Here is a 21,024-nt window from a genome sequence, read left to right on the forward strand (position 1 = left end):
TATTTACTACTCCAGCTTTAAAAGAGAAAAAGACTGAAATTTGCATTCTAAGGTAAGAGCAATCCATGTACATAAAGCAAACCAAACAAATATAAAAACAAAGGCTTTCCCTTCCCATGCTGTCGACTTTCAGCGTATTGACAAGCAGCACTTTCTTCTGTATTCATTATATTAGGCTGGTTTGTTCTTTTCTTCCCTGTGTGCTTCCAGACTAGAATTAGTGACTTCCAGGTGCAGTGCCACGCTTTCTTCCCAGCTGCAGGACCCTGTAGGTCCCATCCACAGTACCAGCTTCACCATAATACCAAGGTCACTTGGACATGGTAGTCAGTAAGAATTTCTGTTTCAGAAAATGAATCTTCTTACTCTACAACCATGGTCAAAATGAATTTGCAAGTCACATGATGCAGCATGGCTTATGTGTTGTATGTCAACATTACACTCTACCCTTGCCTGGCCTCAGAAAGGGAGAGATGTTACTCACCAAACAGCTGGATTGGTGTAAATGGTATAGTCTGAGAAAGCCTCATTAAATTATTCCTTTCAATGGCTACAAACAAAAACAGACTGATTACTTTAGGTCTGCATCAGTGGGTTAAATTTACAGAAAGCCCCCCACACCAATACAGTTATAAATTCCAGAATATTCCATTTCAAATACATGATTTTCTCTACTAGCAGAAATATTATAAATAAGAATTTTAAACATAAACAGGAAAGCTATCCCAGTCTTAGGAAACTTTTATGAAGTTATGTAGCATAATGTAAGGAAGGGCTATCTCCCCACTCTTCTGAGTAACAAATCAGACACTAACTCAAATACTATGTACGACTTTCTTTTAAACTGATTTTAATCAGTGTTCATTTTTTGCTTTTCTTGGTTTTCTTTTTCCAAAGCAAACCCAATGCACAGTGGTCTATGGGGACACCTACTGTTGATTTTGAAGAGTTCGTCTTCTTTTTCCCAAAGAGACTGGAAAACTAATTTTAATTAGAAGCAAGTGATCTACATTTTCCTGTTAAGAGCAGTACCCTAACAGATCAGAGTCAGTATGAGTTACAGTATTTCTCACCAGAGACTTTCTACAGTTGACAGCTGGAGTTAAAATAATAGATTACTGCTGAGCTGTAGGACCCAGTTAAAAAGCCTAGAATGAGGAGTCTGGAATCCACTGAACGTTATTTACCACAGAGGAGGCTTCCAGATAAGATAATCTATTATGAGACCCCAAACAAATGACCTTGATATAATAAGACTGGTAATCATAACACCAGAAAGGTCTTACTCAGTCACAGGGTATTAGACTGTGTAAAGACTTGTCCCAGCATTTACCTCACCTACTTAGAGCAATACCCCCCCCCCCCCAAGAACTCACACTGTGGCACAAGTCCAGCTGGTCTATATTGATTTACATTTCAAAGTATTTTCCTCTTAATTCTCAACTAGCCCTTTGGCAGACTGTCCACAAGAAAGGGCAAGGACAGCCATTCCCACTCTGAAAGTAAAAGACAACTGAAGCATTGTGAAGCATTGCTCGATAGCGTCAAGACCCTTGACATCTGTTTAATAGCATCTTTGCAAAGCATCTTTGTTGAACTTATTCTGTGGGGTTGGCATCTACTCAGGGGTTATGTTCACTGAGGGACCTGGGAAGGTGTAACCCTCCCTTAAAGTACTTTCACATCTACCCTTTTCCCAATCCAAAATGCTTGGGGCTGCAGAGATGGCTCAGGAATTAAGAGCACTGGCTTTTCTTACAAAGAACCTGGGTTTGATTCCCAGCACCTACACAGTGGCTAACAACTATCTGTGACTCCAGGGGAATCCGACGCCCTCTTCTGACCTCCATGGGCATTGTACGGCATGGGCACATTTACATGCAAGCAATACACTCATACACATAAAATAAAAATAATAAATATTTTTTAAAATACTAAGATCAGGCTGGAGATGCAGCTCAATGTAGAACACTTGTCTAACAAGGCTCTGGGTTCAAACTCCAGCATGGTAATAAGAAAAGGAAAAATACAAAGGCACTGTTCAAAACACTGACATATCTAGCTTTGGGCTGGCTCCAAGCTTGCCAGGACTTTTTAGATCCACGGGGAATCTTTCTTCTTCACAATTTGGAATGTACCAACACAGACATTTTTAAATGTGAACTCTCTTAAATCTTGAAAACTTGTTTTTCCAAGTCAATGCCTTGGTAGGAAATCTATTCTTCCCATCAGAGTGAAAAATTTTCTAAATCGGAGCTGTATCAATAACATGGAATTGATCTATGTTTCTGTTTACACGTGCAGAATCACACAAGTTTAGCTCAGTTGACCTACCTGAATAATGATACTGAGGCTCTTGAGGGCTTTTTAAGGAGGCTGAGATCTCTGAAATCATAGAAGAGATTGGCATTTTAATTACTTGGCTAGAGATAAATACATTCTTCTGAATACTTTGCTTTCAAAATTATTACTGAATGGGTTAATCAGAATGGCTTCTCGATTTGGAAAAGCTTGCTTAATAGCCTTTAACCACATTATTGCCCATGGTATCCTGACAGCTTCCAATCATCAGTGTAATATCTCCAAACATATTTATATAGGGAATTGAAGAAAGACAGGTAATATTAGCCTCAAAGATGTATTTCCTCTGAACCAATTACACATCTGGGTTACAGAAGGCACGCAGCTGCCCATCACACAGTCATGACATCCCAGAAGCATGCGTTTCTAAGCTCCCTGCCAAGATTCACTCCCACACAAAGACATTATTAATGCCAAGTTATTAGCAGACTACCTCACTGACCAAAACTAATGACAAAATGATGAGAAAACATTAAGTACATGCCAGAAACACGGGAGGGGTGGACTAGCACAGCACCATGGGATTTGTAAGACTGCAGAGCCCTGTACTGGGAATACCCCTCCAACGTGAACTCATTCTTTTCTATCTGCTCCAGCCCTAAATCACAAGGCTCCAGAGAAATCCTTTGAAACACTTTTGTTGTTCCATAAAATCAAAATTAAAGCAGAGAAACTCCAATCTCGTGGTGGTAACGGGGTTCCACCTAGAACAGTAAGCAACACACCGGGCCAGTTCAGAGATCTCTCTGGCTCTTGCTGTCAGATGAGGAATGGAGTAAGCATCCTGTGAGAGGGAATGGTGGAAACAGGGATCAGCAGAAAAGACTTAATTTCTGAATTCACTCAGTCATCAAATGTGTGCTTTCGGCCTCTACTCTGGGTCATGCCAGGCACAAGAGGTGAATAAGAGAGGGTTCCACTCTTCAGAGAAGTAAATGCAGTGTGCTAGAGAAAGACACACACAGCTGTAATCACAACTCAGTGCTAAGACATATAGGAGCACAGCATAACAGGGTTTCTGGATTACATTAAGGCCACCTGGGAGGCAGAAGCATCACAGGCAGTATGAACATCTGTAGGCATCTGAATGCAATAAAACTGAGTTTCCATGTTGGCTTCAACACCTAAGGAGCTTCGAGATCATAATCATATTTATTTAACACATACTAATTGAGCACCTACTACATGTCAGGCAGTAGTCTACACCCAAGAGAAATAACAAACACACAGAGCTGCTGGGTATATATGAGTTGGCCCTGTTCGGCCACTTTGGGCAAGGAGTCTTGTTGAAACCATAGAGAAGACCTCTGTATACCATATATAGCTGACTCTTAGTGAGCAATCTGTAAAAGCCTAACACATAAAGTATCAGAGAGTCCAAATGAGTTTGGCAGACCTCCTTGCATTCAAAGAGAAAATAGGAACATTGTAGTAAAAAATAGGTCATTCAAGTTGGGGATCTAGCTCAGCGGTAAAGTGCTTAACTACAGTGCACAAGGGTTCAACTCCCACTACCACAAAAATGAAACAAACTGTCAGACCACACATCAGTCTTGGTTTCTCTGGAATATGTCTATTTTTCTACTGAATTTTCTACTTCGTATAGTAGATTTTTAAAAAGAGAGACTACAAATTCAAGAACTATAAAATTTTCAGCAGGACAAGGATCTCCACTATTTAATAAATGAAAAATGAAAGTGTTTAAATACAAAAACTTACTGTCAACTTCATTTGGGCTTCTCATCCTGTTTGGAGAAAAATGAAATTACTTAGGCAATGTTATTTTTAATCTTTCAACTATTAGAGAAGAGAAAAATCATCTGAAACAGAAACAACAAAGAATGTATATACACATATATAGTACATATATGAAAGTCTCAGCTTCATCATATCCATATTTTACTCATAGAGACGTTTATAGCATGCAATTATTCCCATAGAATATGAATGCCAGATATACAGTAAGTTACCATCTACACACCAAGCTAATTGAAAAATGGTTGTTGTTGTTCTAATTAGCTATGTGATCACACAACATATATAAGATGTAACAGTGTTTGTGCTACTCTGGGTCAATTAAACTAAAGGGTGCTTGAACTATGCAAAGCAGATGCCTACAAATGAGTCTGTGAATGTCTCTGGACAAGCCTACAAATCAGTTTCATTAGCCCACGTGGCCCCTAAATGTTCACAGGCTGAAATTAGCTCTCTTTAAATTGTTACTTGCCCTGCTCAAGTGCACAAGTGGCCACGGGCAAGTCTAAATAAATACATTCAAAGAATATCTCCCGTATTTAAGGTCCTGGGGGAAGAAAGTACAATTACAATTATTGTTTAATTTCATGCTGCAATAACCCACCACTCTGCATGAGCATAAACTACCGAACCTTTGGGAGAAGAAAGTCATGTGTCCTTTATGTCTAGAAGCAGACTTGCACGCGGCTGTGGTAGAAACTCCAGAGAAGGGCCGTCTCAGCAGAGCTGAGGACTGCGGCTGCAAGTCACCTTCTACCTTCCTCAGAGCAACCGGCCTTCCCACATAGCCACTACCTCCCTCTCCCATCACTTTGCAGATAATTGTTGGTGCAACTAGAAAAATCCAAGAAACATTACAGAGTCAAAGCATCGGCCCGGCGCAGTGGCACATAACTACAGCTGAGGCAGGAGGATTACTTGAGCTCAGGAGTTTAGGGCAAGCCTGGGTAGCATAGTGAGACCCTGTCTCTTGGGGAAAAAAAAAGGATAGAATAGAACCATCTTTACTTGGTTGGGTTTCAAATTTTAATTTCTCTGAGTAAACAAAATTCAGGAAGATACCTGACTACATAACCGGGTGAGTTCACGCACCCTCCAGCCCTTCTCTCCTGCTCTGCCTCAGTCCTTGTCGGAGTTAATGCCTTGACAGTTACAATGCTGAAGAGCAAGAACTAAAGGCCAACCTCATTATCTAAAAGGAACATATTAGGGAGGGGAAAGGATTTTTTTTAATATTTTATTTATTATGTGTATGTGTGTATTGCCTGCATGTAGGTAAGCGCACCCGTGCCACGGAGAACAGAGAGGCTGTTGGATCCCCTAGAACTGGAGTTACAGACAGTTGTTAGCTGCCATGTGGGTGCTGGGATTCAAACCAGGGTCTTCTGCAAGAACAACCAGTGTTCTTATCCTCTGAGCCATCTCTCCAGCTCCAGAGAATAAATATAATCAGGCTTGTCCTTTAGGCAAGTATTCCTATCCTTTAAACCACATTCATAATCTTTTCTTTTTTTTTCCTTTCTCTCTCTTTTTTTTTTTTTTTTCTTTTTTGGTCTTTTTTGAGACAGGGTCTCCCTGTAGCCCCAGCTGGCCTGGAACTCCCTATGTAGACCAGGCTGGCCTCAAACACAGAGATCCGCCTGCCTCTGCCTCCCAAGTGCTAGGACTAAAAGCGTGCGCCACCACATACAGCTCCACATTCACAATCTTATCTATCTGAAAAAAGACACGATAACCATTACTCCATGTGGATTTTTGATACTGTAAAGGCCAATAGTTCATCTGCTGTAGGAGTACGCGCTTCATTATTCAGTATTCTTCGGTCATTTCAGCACTTGTAAAGGCACGTGGGTCCCTTGAGAAATTATTGCCAGAAAATGGAAAATAATTTTTATTCATTCATACTGATAAAGGAAAAATTATGGCACTTGATATACATTTTTTTCCTTCCTTATCTGACCAAACTAAACCTTTGTTCCCAATCAGGTTAAAAGCAGATTATGAAAGCCTTTCATGAGCCCTAAGGACATACTCACAGGAAATTCCTATAGAGGCTGGTGCTCCAGGAATTCCACAAAGAGTTTTCACCCAGGTCCTGAGCAGAAAGAAATGGACATTACAAGGGCATCCGGCACACTCCACCCCATGCTTCCCATGACTCGGAGGCAAAGCACACCCCTTTTTCCCTCCTCTGGCTCAAGGTTTCTCTTTTAATAAACAAAAGAAAGGAAGTTAGAAAGACACATAATGTCAGCATGTTACCAGGGTAGCCTCAAATATTGGTGGCTGATAAATTTACTTCTATAGAAACATCAAGAGGAAAGTATAATACACAAATGTATTTCACAGAAGTAAGGATTAATGTACAAAATTAACTAATGATCTGAAAGGAAGAGACGGTCCAACTTGAGAGACGTGATGATTAATTTTGATTGTCAACTTGCAAAAAAGAAAGAGTAACATAGAAGTTAAACCAAGCGGGGCTTTGCCTGAGCACAGCTCCAAAGATTTCAATCAGACACCTGTGAAGAGTAGAAGCCAGCAGAGAGTGGTGGTGCACGCCTTTAATCCCAGCACTCGGGAAGCAGAGGCAAGTGGGCCTCAGTGAGTTCAAGGCCAGCCTGGTCCACATAGTGAGTTCTAGGCCAGCTGGGGCTACAGGGAGACCCTGTCTCAAAAAAATAAATAAAGGACAAAAAAAAAAAAAAAAAAAAGAAGCCAATTACGGTACACAGGGGTAAATGGGTACATCCAAGTTAAGGGCTAAACACACAAATGCACAAATAGTGAGAACTATCAGAATGTTTTTACCTCTTGAGACCGCTTCAGGTGATCACCGACTTGTGCGGAATGTTGCTCAATTTCTTTCATTTTCCTTTTCTGACACATATAAGGTTCTGGACCTTGTTTTAAAAGGGGGAAAAAATAGAAAGTTGATGAAAATGTGTTACATTCAAATCATGATTCCCAAATAGAAAAATCTGAACACAGTGCATTTATTTAAACTTGGATATAGTTTTCTCTTTCTGTTTTTAGCAAGTTTTATGAAGTTCCATTTTCCTTTTTTTTTTTTTTTTCATCTATCAAAAACTATACCTTATATTTCCATTCTGCCAAAGATGCTTTCATGGTGATAGCAATGTCTGCTTCTGTTTTACTAGTCAATTTATTATTATTGTTTGTGATGTGCGCGGGATGCACATGTGTCATGTTGCACACGTGGAGGTCAAAGGACAACTTTATGGAGTCTTCTCCTTTCACCTTTATGCAAGTTCTGGGGATCAAACACCAGCCACCAAGCTTGCACAGCAAGGGCTTTACCTGTTCTCTATGGAAGTCAGTAATTAAGCAATCCATAATCTTTTCCTTGTATAAATCACATTTAGCAAAACTTTTTGGAACCACCCTCTCCTGCACGCTATTGTTCATACTTCATCCAAAATATATGAAATTTGGGGCTGGAGAGATGGCTGAGTGGTTAAGAGCGCTGGCTGTTCTGGCAGAAGACCCAGGTTTGAATCTTAGCACCCACATGGCAGGTAACAAGCCTCCGTAACTCCAGTTCCAAGGGATGCAAGGTCCTTTGTCCTCCGCAGGCACAGCATGACACGGGTGTGATTACATACAGGCAGGCATGACACTCAGACACACACAAAAAATTGAAAAATATGACATTTATATATTATTTAAAATAATTTTTTAGTTTCAAATCCTCAGGAATCCTTTCTTAGTGAGTTTACTGGGCACCAAAGTGGGCTAAACAGCTAACAATAATGACAAAAGACAGAAAGGAACGAATTCCGTCGCCCGGGCTGGCTTAATTTTCACACTTCTCTTTAAGAGGATAATTAGGGTTGCTGTTGCCTTGTTTTGTTGTTGTTTTGGTCTTTTTAAGACAGGGTCTCCCAGCTGTCCCAGCTGGCTTGGAAGTTGCTATGTAGCCCCAGCTGGCTGGCCTTGAACTCACAGATAGCCACTTGCCTCTGCCTCCCACAGTGCTGGGATTAAAGGCGTGTACCATGTTTCCTTGTTTTTTACACCAAGACCCTTCAGTCACTGCAGGTAGCAGGTGCTCTCTATTTACTTAACACATACTTGGAATTAGTTCTGAGAATAATATGATTTCCTCAGCTACACAACAAATTTGAGACCAGCCTGAGCTGGATGAGACTCTGATTCCGAGAGAGATACAGACAAAGAAACTTGGAACTCCAAAATTCTTAATCTTTTTTTAAAGTTCTTTTTTAGTCAATTAGTTCTTAACATGTTTCAAAAGAAATAAATTTCTCAACCCAAGATGTGTTTCAGGAAAGACACTAGGTCTCATCACATCAGCTGAGACGTGGGACTCAGCCAGTTTTCCTGGCCTTATTTCTACTCTCAACAAGATTTCTCGACGACCTTTCCAACACCTACATCTTCCTGTATGAAATTTAGTGGAAAGAACTTAGGTACTCAAGAATAAAATAATATAATGCAATGAAATATTCTATTAACATGAAGATATGTGCCATGGTGTTTCATTCTACCACGAAGAAGGAACTGATATCATTTATAGGGTAAGGAATGGAGAATGTCACAGGAAGCAGAATGAGGCAGACTCCGTGGGAGAATCCTCGTGTGCTTCCTCTCACACGTGAACTCTAGATTTAAAAGAACATGGAACTAGGAAGGGGGCTGTTTAGGAAGAGGGCCAGCAGGAGAGGGGCATGACAAGAGAGGGTGATAAAGGGGCATGATCAAAGGACATTATACTCATACAAAAACATCACAATGAAACTCATTGCTTACAATTAATATCCCCCCAAATCAAAAATGTATGAAAACATGGGTCACAATTTGTAAAAACTGTAATATATAATGTTATATAAATAGTCGGCATTTCTAAATTAAGTGGATATAGTTCATCCTAGACTCAAGGTTTTGTCGTTTTATTGTTTGTTTGCTTTTTTGTTTTTATTGTGTTGTAGGGGCTCACTTACAGCAAAGCGTGGCTTGGAACACACAATCCTCCTGCCTCAACCTCCTGAGTGCTTAAATTATTGGCATCCACCACCACCTCTGTCTAGAACTGTGTCTTTATGGATGGATGTCATATATTGAAACGTATGATCTCTAGTAAACTGTGAACAACATACTTGTAAATTGACGGGGTTCCAATTTAAATTCTAATGCTTCTTTCAGCTTTTGATCCCCTTGATTTTCAGTGGTTTAATAGATAGCTCAGTATTTTAAAATATAAAATAGGGTCTCTCCATCTTGGCACTGATGTCTTGGGTCCGAAAGATTATCTGTCCTGAGTTTGTGCCATCACAGGATGCTGGCAGCATCCCCGGTCTCTTCCCCTGGATGCCAAGAGAATTTCCCTTTAACTGTGACAGCTAAACATGTCTGAAGAGTTTGCCAAATATCCTCAGGGGAGGGCAAAAGGTTGGGTAGGTGTGAAAAATTACCACTTGGTTGAGAACCACTAACCATAAGAGCAAAGAAGGTTAATAAAGATGTTCAGGAAACTAAACTTTAATGTAGTATTTATTGGTACTTTTTAATGTATCTTAAGAATTTTAAATCTGTGTCTCCTTGATCACATGATTTCTTCTTTAAAAAAAAAAATGGTAGTGATCTCTTATCTCAAGCAAGCTGTTCAAAGTGGATTACTGGTCACATTTCTGCCCACTGTCCACATTCATCTTACTTATTTCCCATGCCCAGCTTGCTGCTCTCTTGCCCAGCTGCCCCCTGTCCATGCACCATAGTTAAGCTTAAGGAACACTTGACCACAGATACACACTCTATGTGGGCTGCAACAAACAGCCAACAATGACTAGTTCACTCACTTCTGAAGAAGGCTCCTTATCAGTATCAGGGGTTCTGAAAATTAGAAAAACTCCCTGGAACTGGAGTTAGAGACAGAAGAACAACCAGTGTTCTTAACCTCTGAGTCATCTCTTCAGCCCCCCCCCTTTAAATATTTTATTTATTATTTTTATTTTATGTGCTCCAGGATCCGACAACCTCTTCTGTCCTCCATGGGCACTGCACAACACGAGTGCAGTTATCTACATGCAGGCAATACACTCATACCCATAAAATAAAAATAATAAATAAAATATAAAAAAAAAAGAAAAACTCCTCACCCTGTAAGTCACACTGAATTAGCATTATTTGGGAAAAACACTCTTTGAACATGAGGCAATCTAAATTTTAATATTTCTTTTCTAGATTCTGACAACTACTCTTTTAAGCAAATTAAATTTTGTCCCTTCCGTAAGCATTACAAGCAAAAAAAGAGCTGTTTCCTTTAGAGATGTAGCATCTTCTCTTCCACCATCCCCCACCCCACCCCATCCCACCCCACCCTGCCTCTCTACTTGAAAGAACAGCAGAAACCAACAATGGTATAAACACCACACTCTGGGGGGGCTCTGCTGGGTGTTGGGGTCCAAGGCCAGGCACATACTTATCTGGCTGAACTGGGACACTGACAGAAGCTTCTTGCTGCAATTCTCTTCAGAAGTGTTGTTTTCATTTGGCTCTGAATTCAGTTGGTCACTTTGATAGCAGGTGTTGACTGTTATGACCTGGAGAAAAAGTCATTTGTTGGACTACAGTGATGTTAATCTGAAAACATTTTGCATCACAATAATAGAGGCATCACAGTGGCTAATCCTGACTGCATTTTCAATCACCAGGAACACTGACAAACCCTATCACTCAGGCTAGCAGGTTGTCTTTGCAGTTCTCATTAAGAACCAGAATGTGAATCAGGATCCAGAATGATCATTAGAATCATCCAGGGCTCAGGCCAGTCACAGGCCTCCACCCTTAGGATTTCTATTCAGAAGGTCTAGAGGTAAAGGGATCTTGACTTTCTAATGAGTTCCCAGTGAAGATCAGGCTGCCGATTAGAGATCCTATTTTGAGAACTATTGGTATAGAGAGGGCAAGGTTTTGATTCGAAGTACTACTCCTATCAGCTAGAACATGCATGAACTTGAAAAATTGTTTCATCTTTCTATCCTTCATTGTCCTCAAGCATCACTCAAGTAATATACTATGCCTGCCTTCCATCCTTCCCGGAGAGCAAGAACATGCAGACTGGTAAATTCCAAAGCAATAAACTGATGCAAGTTTGAGTACTTGAGTTCAGTTGCAGTTCCTAGCTGAACTCTGACCATTTGAAGTATTCCAAAATAAATCTCCTTAAATGCTTATTGCGTGTGGTTCCAGCAGATCGTGCCATTTCCCTAAGACAACAGCTTTCCTTATCAAGATAAATCTCTCCTCTAAAAGACAACTTTATATAACTGTCTCCACCCAGGTTTCTACACTTCTATGTCTTATGATAAAAAGAGCTGAAGTGTTTTTTAAGCATCTAGATTATTTGAAAAACAAATAAGTATAAAGGAGAAAAATGAAATAAGACATGAAGACCATGAAAGGAAAATTCTTGCAAAATTGTCAATTTAGAGACATCCTAACAATATATTAAAAAAGATTCCCAGCACTCACATGGCAGCTAACAACCATTCATAACTCCAATTCCAGGGGCATTCAATGCCCTCTCTGACCTCCAAGAGCATTACATGGCATAGGTGCACTTATATACATGCAGGCAATACACTTATATTCATAAAACAAAAAATAATAAAATATTTAAAAAGAAGACAATCCCAAATCATTAACCAAAGAGTCTGACTTAACAAACTAGAAAGAGAAAAACAAGTCAAATTCAGAGGAAGTGGGAAAAAAATGGAATTGAAATCAGGGAAAAAATCAATTTAATTAAGTTGGTGTTTTGAGAAGATCAATGACACAGAAAAACCTATAGCCAAACTGGACATGAAACAAAGAAAGAAAACATAAATTTCCAAAGTTCAGAATGAAAGAAATGATGTCACCACAAGTCCTGGAAGCAAAAAAAAGATAACAAGAGAAGGCCATAGCCAGGCTGGTAGCTGACTGAGTCACAGTTCCTGAGAGGTTGAGGCAAGAGACTCATGAGTCCCAGGCCAGCCAGGGGTACTTAGTGAGACCCCAACTCAAAGACAGAGTTGAGGGGTAGGGAGCGAGGAAGGAATACTGTAAATAACACTATGCCAACTAACTCAAGAACTTAAATAAAATGGACAACGTCTTTGAAATATAGAAAAAAACCTCACTTAAGAATTTGATAATCTGGCCAGGCGTCGTGGTGCAGGCCTTTAATCCCAGCACTCAAGAGGCAGAGGCAGGCAGATCTCTGTGAGTTCAAGGCCAGCCTGGTCTACATAGTGAGTTCCAGGACAGCTGAGGCTACAGGGAAACCCTGTCTCAAAAGAAACCAAAAAGAAAAAAAAAAATTATTTGACAATCTGGTTCTATCCATTTACGGGCAAATTTCATGATTTCACTTTTCTTTACCCCTGAGAAGAACTCCATTGTGTAAATGTACCACATTTTCATTATCCATTCATTAGCTGATGGACATTTAAGTTGTTTCCACTGCTTAGCTATTGTGAAAAGAAAAAGAGCAACAAACATAGCTGGGCAAGTATCTCTACAGCAGGATGAGCCTATTGGGTGTGCGTCAAGGAGTGGTTTGACCACATCATATGGCAGATTTATTTTTAGTTTTTTGGTTTTTTTATGTGTATGCGTGTATTGCCTGCATGTAGGTAAGTGCACCTGTGTCATGCAATGCCACGGAGGTCAGAAGCTGCCAGATCCCCTGGGACTGGAGTTATGGACAGTTGTTAGCTGCCATGTGGGTGCTGGAATTCGAACCTGGGTCTTCTGCAAGAACAACCAAGAACAACCAGTGTTCTTAACCGCTGAGCCATCTCTCCAGCCCCTTATTTTTAGTTTTTTAAGAGTTCTCCATACTGGTTTCCACAGTGGTTGCACCACTTTGGAATCCCCCCAACGGGGAATGAGGGGTTCCCTTTCCTCACATCCACTCTAGCATTTAGTATCAGTAGTTCTCTTAATCTTAGCCATTCTGACTAGGATTAGATGAAATCCTAAAGCAGTAGTTTTGATTTGCATTTCCCTAATTACTAAGAAAGTTTAGCCATTATTGTTTCTTCTTTTGAGAGCTCTCTGTTCCAATCCATAGCCTGTTTTTTAATTGGGTCATTTATTTTCTTGCTTCTTTGTTTTTGAGTTCTCTGAATATTCTGGATGTTAACTCTCTGTCAGATGGATAGCTGGTGAGGATTTTCTCCCACTCTGTAGGTTTTTTCTTTACTCAATTAGTTGTTTCTTTTGCTATACAGAAGCTTTTTAGTTCAATGAGGTCCCATTTGTTGATTTGATGGCCTTAATTCCTGAGTGACTGATGTCCGATTTAGAAAGTCCTTTCCTGCACCTATATCTTGTGGGGTACTGCCTAGTTATTCTTCTAACAATTTCAGCATTTCAAGCTTCATACTGAGGTCCTTGGTTCATTTGGAGTTGACTTTTGTGCAGGATGATGGGTCTAATTCTATTCTACATGTGGAGATAAATTTTGACACCACCATTTGTTGAAGATGCTGTCTTTCCTCCAGTGTGTGTTCTTGACTCCTTTGTCAAATATAAGGTGGCTGACATTTGGGCTTTCTATTTTGTTCCACTGATCAACAACTATGTTTTTATGCCAATACCATGCTGTTCTTATGACTATGGTTCTGTAACATAGCTTGAGTCTGATATGGTAATCACCTCAGCATTGCTGTTTATGCTCAGGATTGCTTTGGCTATCTGGGGTCTTTTATGTTTCCATATGAATCTTAGGATGGATTTCTACTTCTGTGAAGAATATCATGGGAATTTTGATTGGGATTGCATTGAATCCATGAATTGCTTAGGGTAGGATAGACATTTTCACTATATTGATCCTACCAATTCGTGAGCATGGATAGTCTTTCCATCTCCTTCTCTCTTCCTCGATTTCTTTCTTCAAACGTTTGAGTTTTCATTGAATAGGTCTTTAATGCCTTTGGTTAGTTTTATTCCTAAATATTTTACTTCCGTGAGGCTATTGTGAATAGATATATGTTGATTCATTTTGAAACCTGCCACTTTGCTGATACTAAATGAAGTAACACAGACTCAGAAAAACAAGAGACGTGTTCTCTCTCATTTGTGGATCTTAACTCCAAATCCCTAGATATGAGTAAATATCCTGATGTAAGTGCAGGAACCAGGAAAATGGAAAGGAATCATGGAGATAAATGGCAAGAAGGACCTCGAGAGAGGGGGCAGTAGGAGATAGGTGTTATTAAGGAGGAAATGGGGAAGGGGGTTACTATAACTGGGGAGGGAGTAGGGAGAGTTATACAGAGGAGTGAGATGAGAGATAAATAATGCTTAGACAGGGTATGAAAATCCGGAGGGGAATGTATTAGTTCAAAGTCCTACTAAAAATTACACATACAATAAATATACAAGTTTATGTGTATAGCTGAAAGCTATATGACAAAAAACACAGTGCCGGGAAGAAGAAATCCCCTTTCAAGTTGTTAGTCAGGGTAGTTCAAAAGACATCCAAAAGAACAAAGGTTATTACCACAGGCCTTGACTGCCTCCCAAAACTTGAAGGTAAAGACCCTATTGCTGAAAACAGGTCACATTTTGGACACAGGACTAGGAGCAATTAAGCTGGAACTGACCCGGAAGCCTCTTCCCTGAAGACTAACTCTCATGATATCAGGGTATACTATATAAGCTGCCAAGGGAGAAAATTTATCAATGGTCCTACCCATCTGTAAAGCCTAATAAACAACAGTGACTGGCCCAGCAAACTATCACTATTGGTACAGTAATGATACTTTTATCTTGGGAGTAATCAACAACTCTCTAATAGGAATTAAGGCCCACTCAATGAGAGGGACTTCATGTGTGGTATAATAAATATAGCCAAATACACATGAGGGGAGATGTCATAGATCCCAGAGACAAACCTACTTTTGCCACATCCTTAGATCAGTGTAATTTCTTACTTTATTCTGAATACACATCCTCATATTTACAGACAAGTGTGCCTTTCATCCCTCAACAAAGAAGATTCTTTTTGCAACAGATGAAGACTATTATAGAGTTCCAGAACTGGTCAAGTGCAGAGAATAAGTTTCTGTGAGACACTTAGCCCTAAGTAACACATCTTCTGTGTACCCTCTACACATAAGATGGATGCAACTCTCAGCACTCACCAGAGAAGTTTCCTTATGCAGCTGATGGTGATTAACACAGAAACCCACAATTGACCAATGTGTGGAGAACAAGAGGCCAAAGGGTCCTTATGTCTAAATAGGACACCTGTTTCAAACATCTGCCTCCCAAGGCTCAGAGATCATTGCAGCAGAGGAGGAAGAAAGATTGTAAAAGCCAGAGGGCATAGATGACCACAAGGAAACACAGTCTTCCAGAAAGCTGGTCAATTTAGTCATATGAACTCACAGGAACGGTGACAGCATGTACAAGTCCTATGCAAGCTCAAATCAGACAAGATCCCAGCACAGGCAAGGGGAAGTGTGTAAGAAATCTCAACCCAACCTAAGAAACTTTTAGCAATTGATAGCTTCTGGGAGAGGGAAAGACAGTGTCTTACAGGGATGTGACTCTTGGTGGGCCCAGTGGATGGATCCACACTGAAGGACACTTGGGGCCACAAATCAGACTCTATAGGTGTATTAAATTGGGTGAGGGGCAGTAGGGAGAGGTGCAGATGGGGAGGGGATTTAAATACTATCAAACTATACTGTATGAAAAAAAATCACAAAAATTTAATTAAAAAAATAAAATCTTTAAAAACAGAACTTGATAATCTGAATAGCTCTATAACTTGTAAAGAGATATTTCATTTGTAGTTAAAAACTACCCACGAGAATGGTTTTACTGACTAATTCAACTGACTATTGAATAGGCTGACTATTGAAAGACTATCAACTTCTTATAAACTCACATAGGAAACTAAAGACACACTCCCAATCCAGCCAGTAGCCTGGCATCATTCTGTGCCCCAACCAAAGCTACCGCAATAAAAGAACTAGAGACAGTGTCCCCAGGACCACAGACACAACAGACTAGTAAAATTATAGCAAACAATACCGTATGTAAAAGTAGATATGAGACCAAGTGCAGTTCATCCCAGTAATGCAGATTAAATATTCTAAACATTAATTTTAACATATAAAATCAATTAATGTATTATAAAGAAGACCATCTAATCATCTTTGTCAATGCACAAAAAGCATTTGACAAAGATTTTCATAAAACTAGGAATAGAAGGGAACATTTCCATCCTTGTCAAAAGCATCTATATAGAAATCTACCACTAACATCATATTTTACTGCTAAAGGACCAAATGCCTTCCCCCATGAATAAAATTAAGGAACGGTACAAGGCCCTGGGTACCATTTGAAAAAATGGAAAAGATACATGTCTTTCTCATTTTCATTTAATATAGTACTAAAGATTCTAGTCAGCATAATCAGGAAAGAAAAGAAATAAAAGCTAACCAAATTGAAAAATAACATTAAAACTTATAGACAGTATCATCATTTATATAGAACATTCTAAACATAGAGATTAGAAATGCATGTGCAAACATCTTAATGTCAATTGCATTAAAAATGAAGTTTTCTGCATGAAACTCTGTATTTTAATAATGAAATTGGGATCTTTTTTAAAGGTTAAAACTTCATTTAATTTTATGTCTTATAGGGTTTATACTGAGTACAATATTGTATAACTGTAATAATTCAACTATAAACCTAAAAATGTACAGCCAATTTTGTAAGAGATGCATCCTAGCTCAGAAAATTGTTATTGAGTATGTCAATGCTGATGTAATGAAATGCTTCTTCTAAGTATGTGGTTATTAAATAAATAATTTTTAAAAATTATTCAAAAACATAAGGCTTAACCAAGATTGTGAAATATAAGACCAAGACTTTATATATACACACACAAACATACACACACATACGCACACACATACATGTATGTGTATACATACACTGCAATCTTAAATTTAAATTTTTAAACTAGCTGGTTACAATAAAATTTAAAACATATACATATTTTAAAAACTTACACATTTAACAAAACATATTCAAAACTTGAACACTAAAATCTACAAAGAATTACTGAGAAAAGTTTAAAAAGACATAATAGGTAGACAGATATATCACTTTCATGGATCAGACTAGTTATGGTTAAGATGTCAATTTCTCCAAAACTGACATACAGATTCAGAGCAATTCTATTCCAAATCCCAGAAGGCTTCTCTGTAAAAACTGAAATCTGAGCCTAAATTTGTATGGAAATGCAGAGAACATAAAATAGCCAAATCATTTCTTGAAAAATGAAAAATTTCTTTTATGCATGATTTCACAACTTATTATAAAGCTGCAGTAGTCGAGATAGATTTAGTAATGGCATGAAGATAGACAGAAATAGACCCACACATACTGTGGACCTATATAGCTAATTCATTTTTGACAATGATGTTAAGGTAACTCGATAGAAAAAAGTCATCTTTTAACCAAAAATGATAAAATTTTTGAAATCGATATAGGGGAGAAAATTCAATCCTTTCCTACGTCCATCTATAAAAGTTACCTCAAAATGGATTCTAGATCTAAAAGTTTGGAACTGCCACATGAGACAAAGTCTTAATCTTGAGTTTGGAAAAAATAAGTTAAACCACAAAAGAAAAAAGTCATATACTTGATCAATTAAAAAAAAAAAAAAAAAAAAACAACTGCATGTTTCCAGAGAAGCTACCAATGGGAGAAAATATTTGCAAAAACATATGTCCAACTAAAGACTAGAACACATAAAAAGCATTTACAACTTTCTAATAAGAAAGTAAACCAAAAGAGGAATCAGGATAGCAAATAAACACATAGCAAATGTCCCTAGAGCCTCAGTCAATACTGACTAACACTACAGTAGGACTGCGGCTGTGATCAAAGACTGAGCGGTGCAAAGATAGATGAGTATGCAGAACACTGGCGTGCTCATAAACTACAGGTGCGCAGAAGCCCACATGGGGGTATCTTTAATAATTAAACACCATAGGCCTCTGACAGTTATCTCCCCCCGCAAACACTTGCCAAAGAGAAATGAAAATAAATGTCCACAGAAAGACTTATACACAGTGCTCATTCCAGCTTCCTCGCAGCAGCCCAAACTGAAAACAACCCAAATGTCTTTCAACATGTAAGTTAAAGTATATTCACAGGGATGATTCTGAAATGTGCACGTTCACTCTTCCAAATATAATGCTATTTTATATATATATATATAAGCATTATAAATATATTTATAAAGCATTATAAATATAATGCTTTAAAGTGACACTTTAAAGAAGAGTCAAGAAAATATACCACTGACTCAACTGCTCAGAGCCTAAATCACAGAAGACAGAACACTTACAGGCACCTGGAAGCCTTGAGTTCTCTTCTTTTTCTTTGACAGGCTCCTGTCTTTCATTAGGAGTTTTGCTTTGATCCCTGTCTCTGAGGATCCTGAATGACCTAGAAGGAAGTGGTGAGCGTGAGACTGCTGAAGACAGCACAGAGGGACACCTTTGTTTCAGAGGGCTAGGAGAATGAATGACAGCGCACCGGAGCCCGGGTAGCCATGCAAATGATAAAGCTTTAAAACAATGTTCACTCCTTACTGTTCAGTTTACAGATCTTCATCAGTTTCTCCTCCTTGTGGAATCTGAAACTATGACTCCTAAAGAGAAGTCTGTTTCTGCGGAGAGGATTGATCCAAAAACACCTTGACTGAGGCCGCAGCCCCACCACGGCTGAGCAATCATTCCTCTGGGCCAGTCTTCTTGAGTTACTCAATAGGAACCTGCCTCGGATCTTCCCGGGGCATTCTCCTCCCTGAGTAGTGTTACAAATGGTGGGCAAGCAGGTTTGCCATTTCTTCCTGAAACTAAACACACCAGCTTCATCACTTTCTGAAAATGCCCAGTTCACATATCCACCTTCAGTTTCCAAGTTCATGACTGGAGAAGGGAGAGAGGTCATTGTCATGCATGCAGATGTGCAATTCAAAGTGAGTGAGGAACCTTGCTCTACCTTGTCATGTTTGTCTGATGTCTGTGTGACTGGTTCATGCTGCTCTTTGCGTTCAGCCACCAATGGCTGATGGGAGGCAGTAGGGGTCTGCTCAGGCAGATGGACAGGGACCTCCCTTTGGGAGGTATGTTCCTTTACCAGAGCATCTGCATCTGCCTCTTCAGACGGTCTGATCAGAGGTGAGACAGTTTCTGAAGACAAGTGAACTTCCTTTTCAGAAGAAGGGACCAGAAGAAACTGGCCATACCTAGAGTGTGCTTGACTGACATGGGATACCCCAGAGGCAACTGTACTTGATTCTGTTTCTTGCTTCTCCTGGTCTTCTCTTACATGGGAGGCCTCTCTCTTGTTGTGTGTAGTCTGCAGGAAGGTACCTCTCTTCTCTCTTGGGGGAAGCTGGCTTCTAGCTAAGTTCTGCAGCAAAGAAGGGGGCATGCTATAGAACTGGAATTCCTTCTCTCCAGAGCTCTCCTTGCCGCCTAGAACATTTGCACAGATGACGTTTGTCCAGCTGTGGGGACGTTTTCTGCCAGAAGAATGCTTTCTGTTGGCCAGAAGAACCTCATCTTCTTGCAAGGTGTCAACAGCAGAAAGGACCTTCAAGGTGTCCACAGTCAGGGCAGAGAGATCCTGCAGGTGTCCCACCTGGCTGTCCAAGGACAGGAGGGAATCCTTTATAAAAGACACCTTTTCATTCAGTTCCTTCAGTTGGAAGAACATCTCTGAAACCCTAATGGTGAAGGTAGGAAGAAAACCAATAAACATATTAAACTGGTGGGAATTTTTCCTGCTCTCTTCCCACCTTACTTCTATCTTTAAGTGATTGCTAAGTCACAGCTTCTTCCCAGTTAAGTCTGTTTTCCACCTTCTTAGTATATATTCTAATCCAGGGTGATCTTGACTTCTCCTATCTTCCTACCTTGACACCAATGAGGAAAAATTACTGATCTACCTTACTATCCCTTATTTCTTTCTAATATTTCAGAACCACATTTCTAGGTGCCTATAGGCTACCACTTCAGCGTTATTCACTAATGTATTCATGCATTTTTATGACAAACATTGGAATATGTCCTACTGGCAACCACTGTGCAATCATAACTGGAGGAAGAGATTCTAAGAGAGAACCAGAATGATACAGACAGAAAACACCTCCACCCCGACAGCTCAAATAATTCCCACACTTCACACAAAATCCATTTTAGGAGACTTATCATCACAATAGTCTATAGCATATTTTGAAGTTATTTTGAATAGTTCAACCCAAAATTATGATATCCAGTCATTGATTCATGTAAAAAATATGACATTATTCATACAAGAGAGAAGTTCAAATAAATTAGGACAAGAATTTGATTCAGAAAGAGGAAAAATAGTAAAAACTTGGTATTTGGTAAATGTTTATCTGTATAGATCTCTGTAAATATCTCAGATGGAGCTGAGATTTGGTCTTTGTACTTCAAAAAACCATATGTTGACATCTTAACCCCAATATCCAAGCAAGTGACCCTTATTTAGATCTTTACACAAGTAATCAAGTTGAAATTAGAACATTTACTAAACTCCAATTGAAGACAAGTGACATAAATACTAAAAAGGAAAAATTAAGTAGGGTGTGGTAGTGTACACCTTTGGTCTCAACACTCAGGAGGCAAAGGCAGGGGCAGGCAGATCTCTGTGAAATCAAGGCCAACCTGGTCTACACAGCAAGTTCAGGTCAGCTAAGGCTATAAGGAAACCCTGCATCAAAAAAAAAAAAAAAAAAAGGTGTGGAGAGATGGCCTTGGGACCAGAGAGGTACAGAGACAAGCCAAGAGCCACCACAGCCTGCCAGAGCTATAG

General features: G+C 39.4%; 1 protein-coding gene across 4 annotated transcripts in view; it reads right to left on the reverse strand.

Moving 5' to 3' along the window:
- Positions 1 to 21,024, reverse strand: part of Trpm6 (transient receptor potential cation channel subfamily M member 6) — a 189,357-nt gene that overhangs the window by 29,137 nt on the left and 139,196 nt on the right. For 2 of the 4 annotated variants that reach the window (XM_017799218.1, XM_017799219.1), the window contains exons 26-33: positions 18,771 to 19,912; positions 18,524 to 18,624; positions 10,577 to 10,697; positions 6,928 to 7,019; positions 6,153 to 6,211; positions 4,081 to 4,106; positions 2,335 to 2,385; positions 485 to 550 (exon numbers count right to left, since the gene is read on the reverse strand). The exons of 1 other annotated variant lie outside the window; for it this stretch is intronic. In XM_017799218.1, the coding sequence (XP_017654707.1) occupies positions 485 to 550; positions 2,335 to 2,385; positions 4,081 to 4,106; positions 6,153 to 6,211; positions 6,928 to 7,019; positions 10,577 to 10,697; positions 18,524 to 18,624; positions 18,771 to 19,912 (1,658 nt within the window). Of the gene's footprint in view, positions 1 to 484; positions 551 to 2,334; positions 2,386 to 4,080; positions 4,107 to 6,152; positions 6,212 to 6,927; positions 7,020 to 10,576; positions 10,698 to 18,523; positions 18,625 to 18,770; positions 19,913 to 21,024 lie in introns of those variants that run through there. One more of the 4 variants, XM_029565615.1, reaches the window with a different exon arrangement.

Source organism: Nannospalax galili, unplaced genomic scaffold, assembly GCF_000622305.1.
Source record: "Nannospalax galili isolate Female #2095 unplaced genomic scaffold, S.galili_v1.0 scaffold858, whole genome shotgun sequence".
Lineage (NCBI taxonomy): Eukaryota > Metazoa > Chordata > Mammalia > Rodentia > Spalacidae > Nannospalax > Nannospalax galili.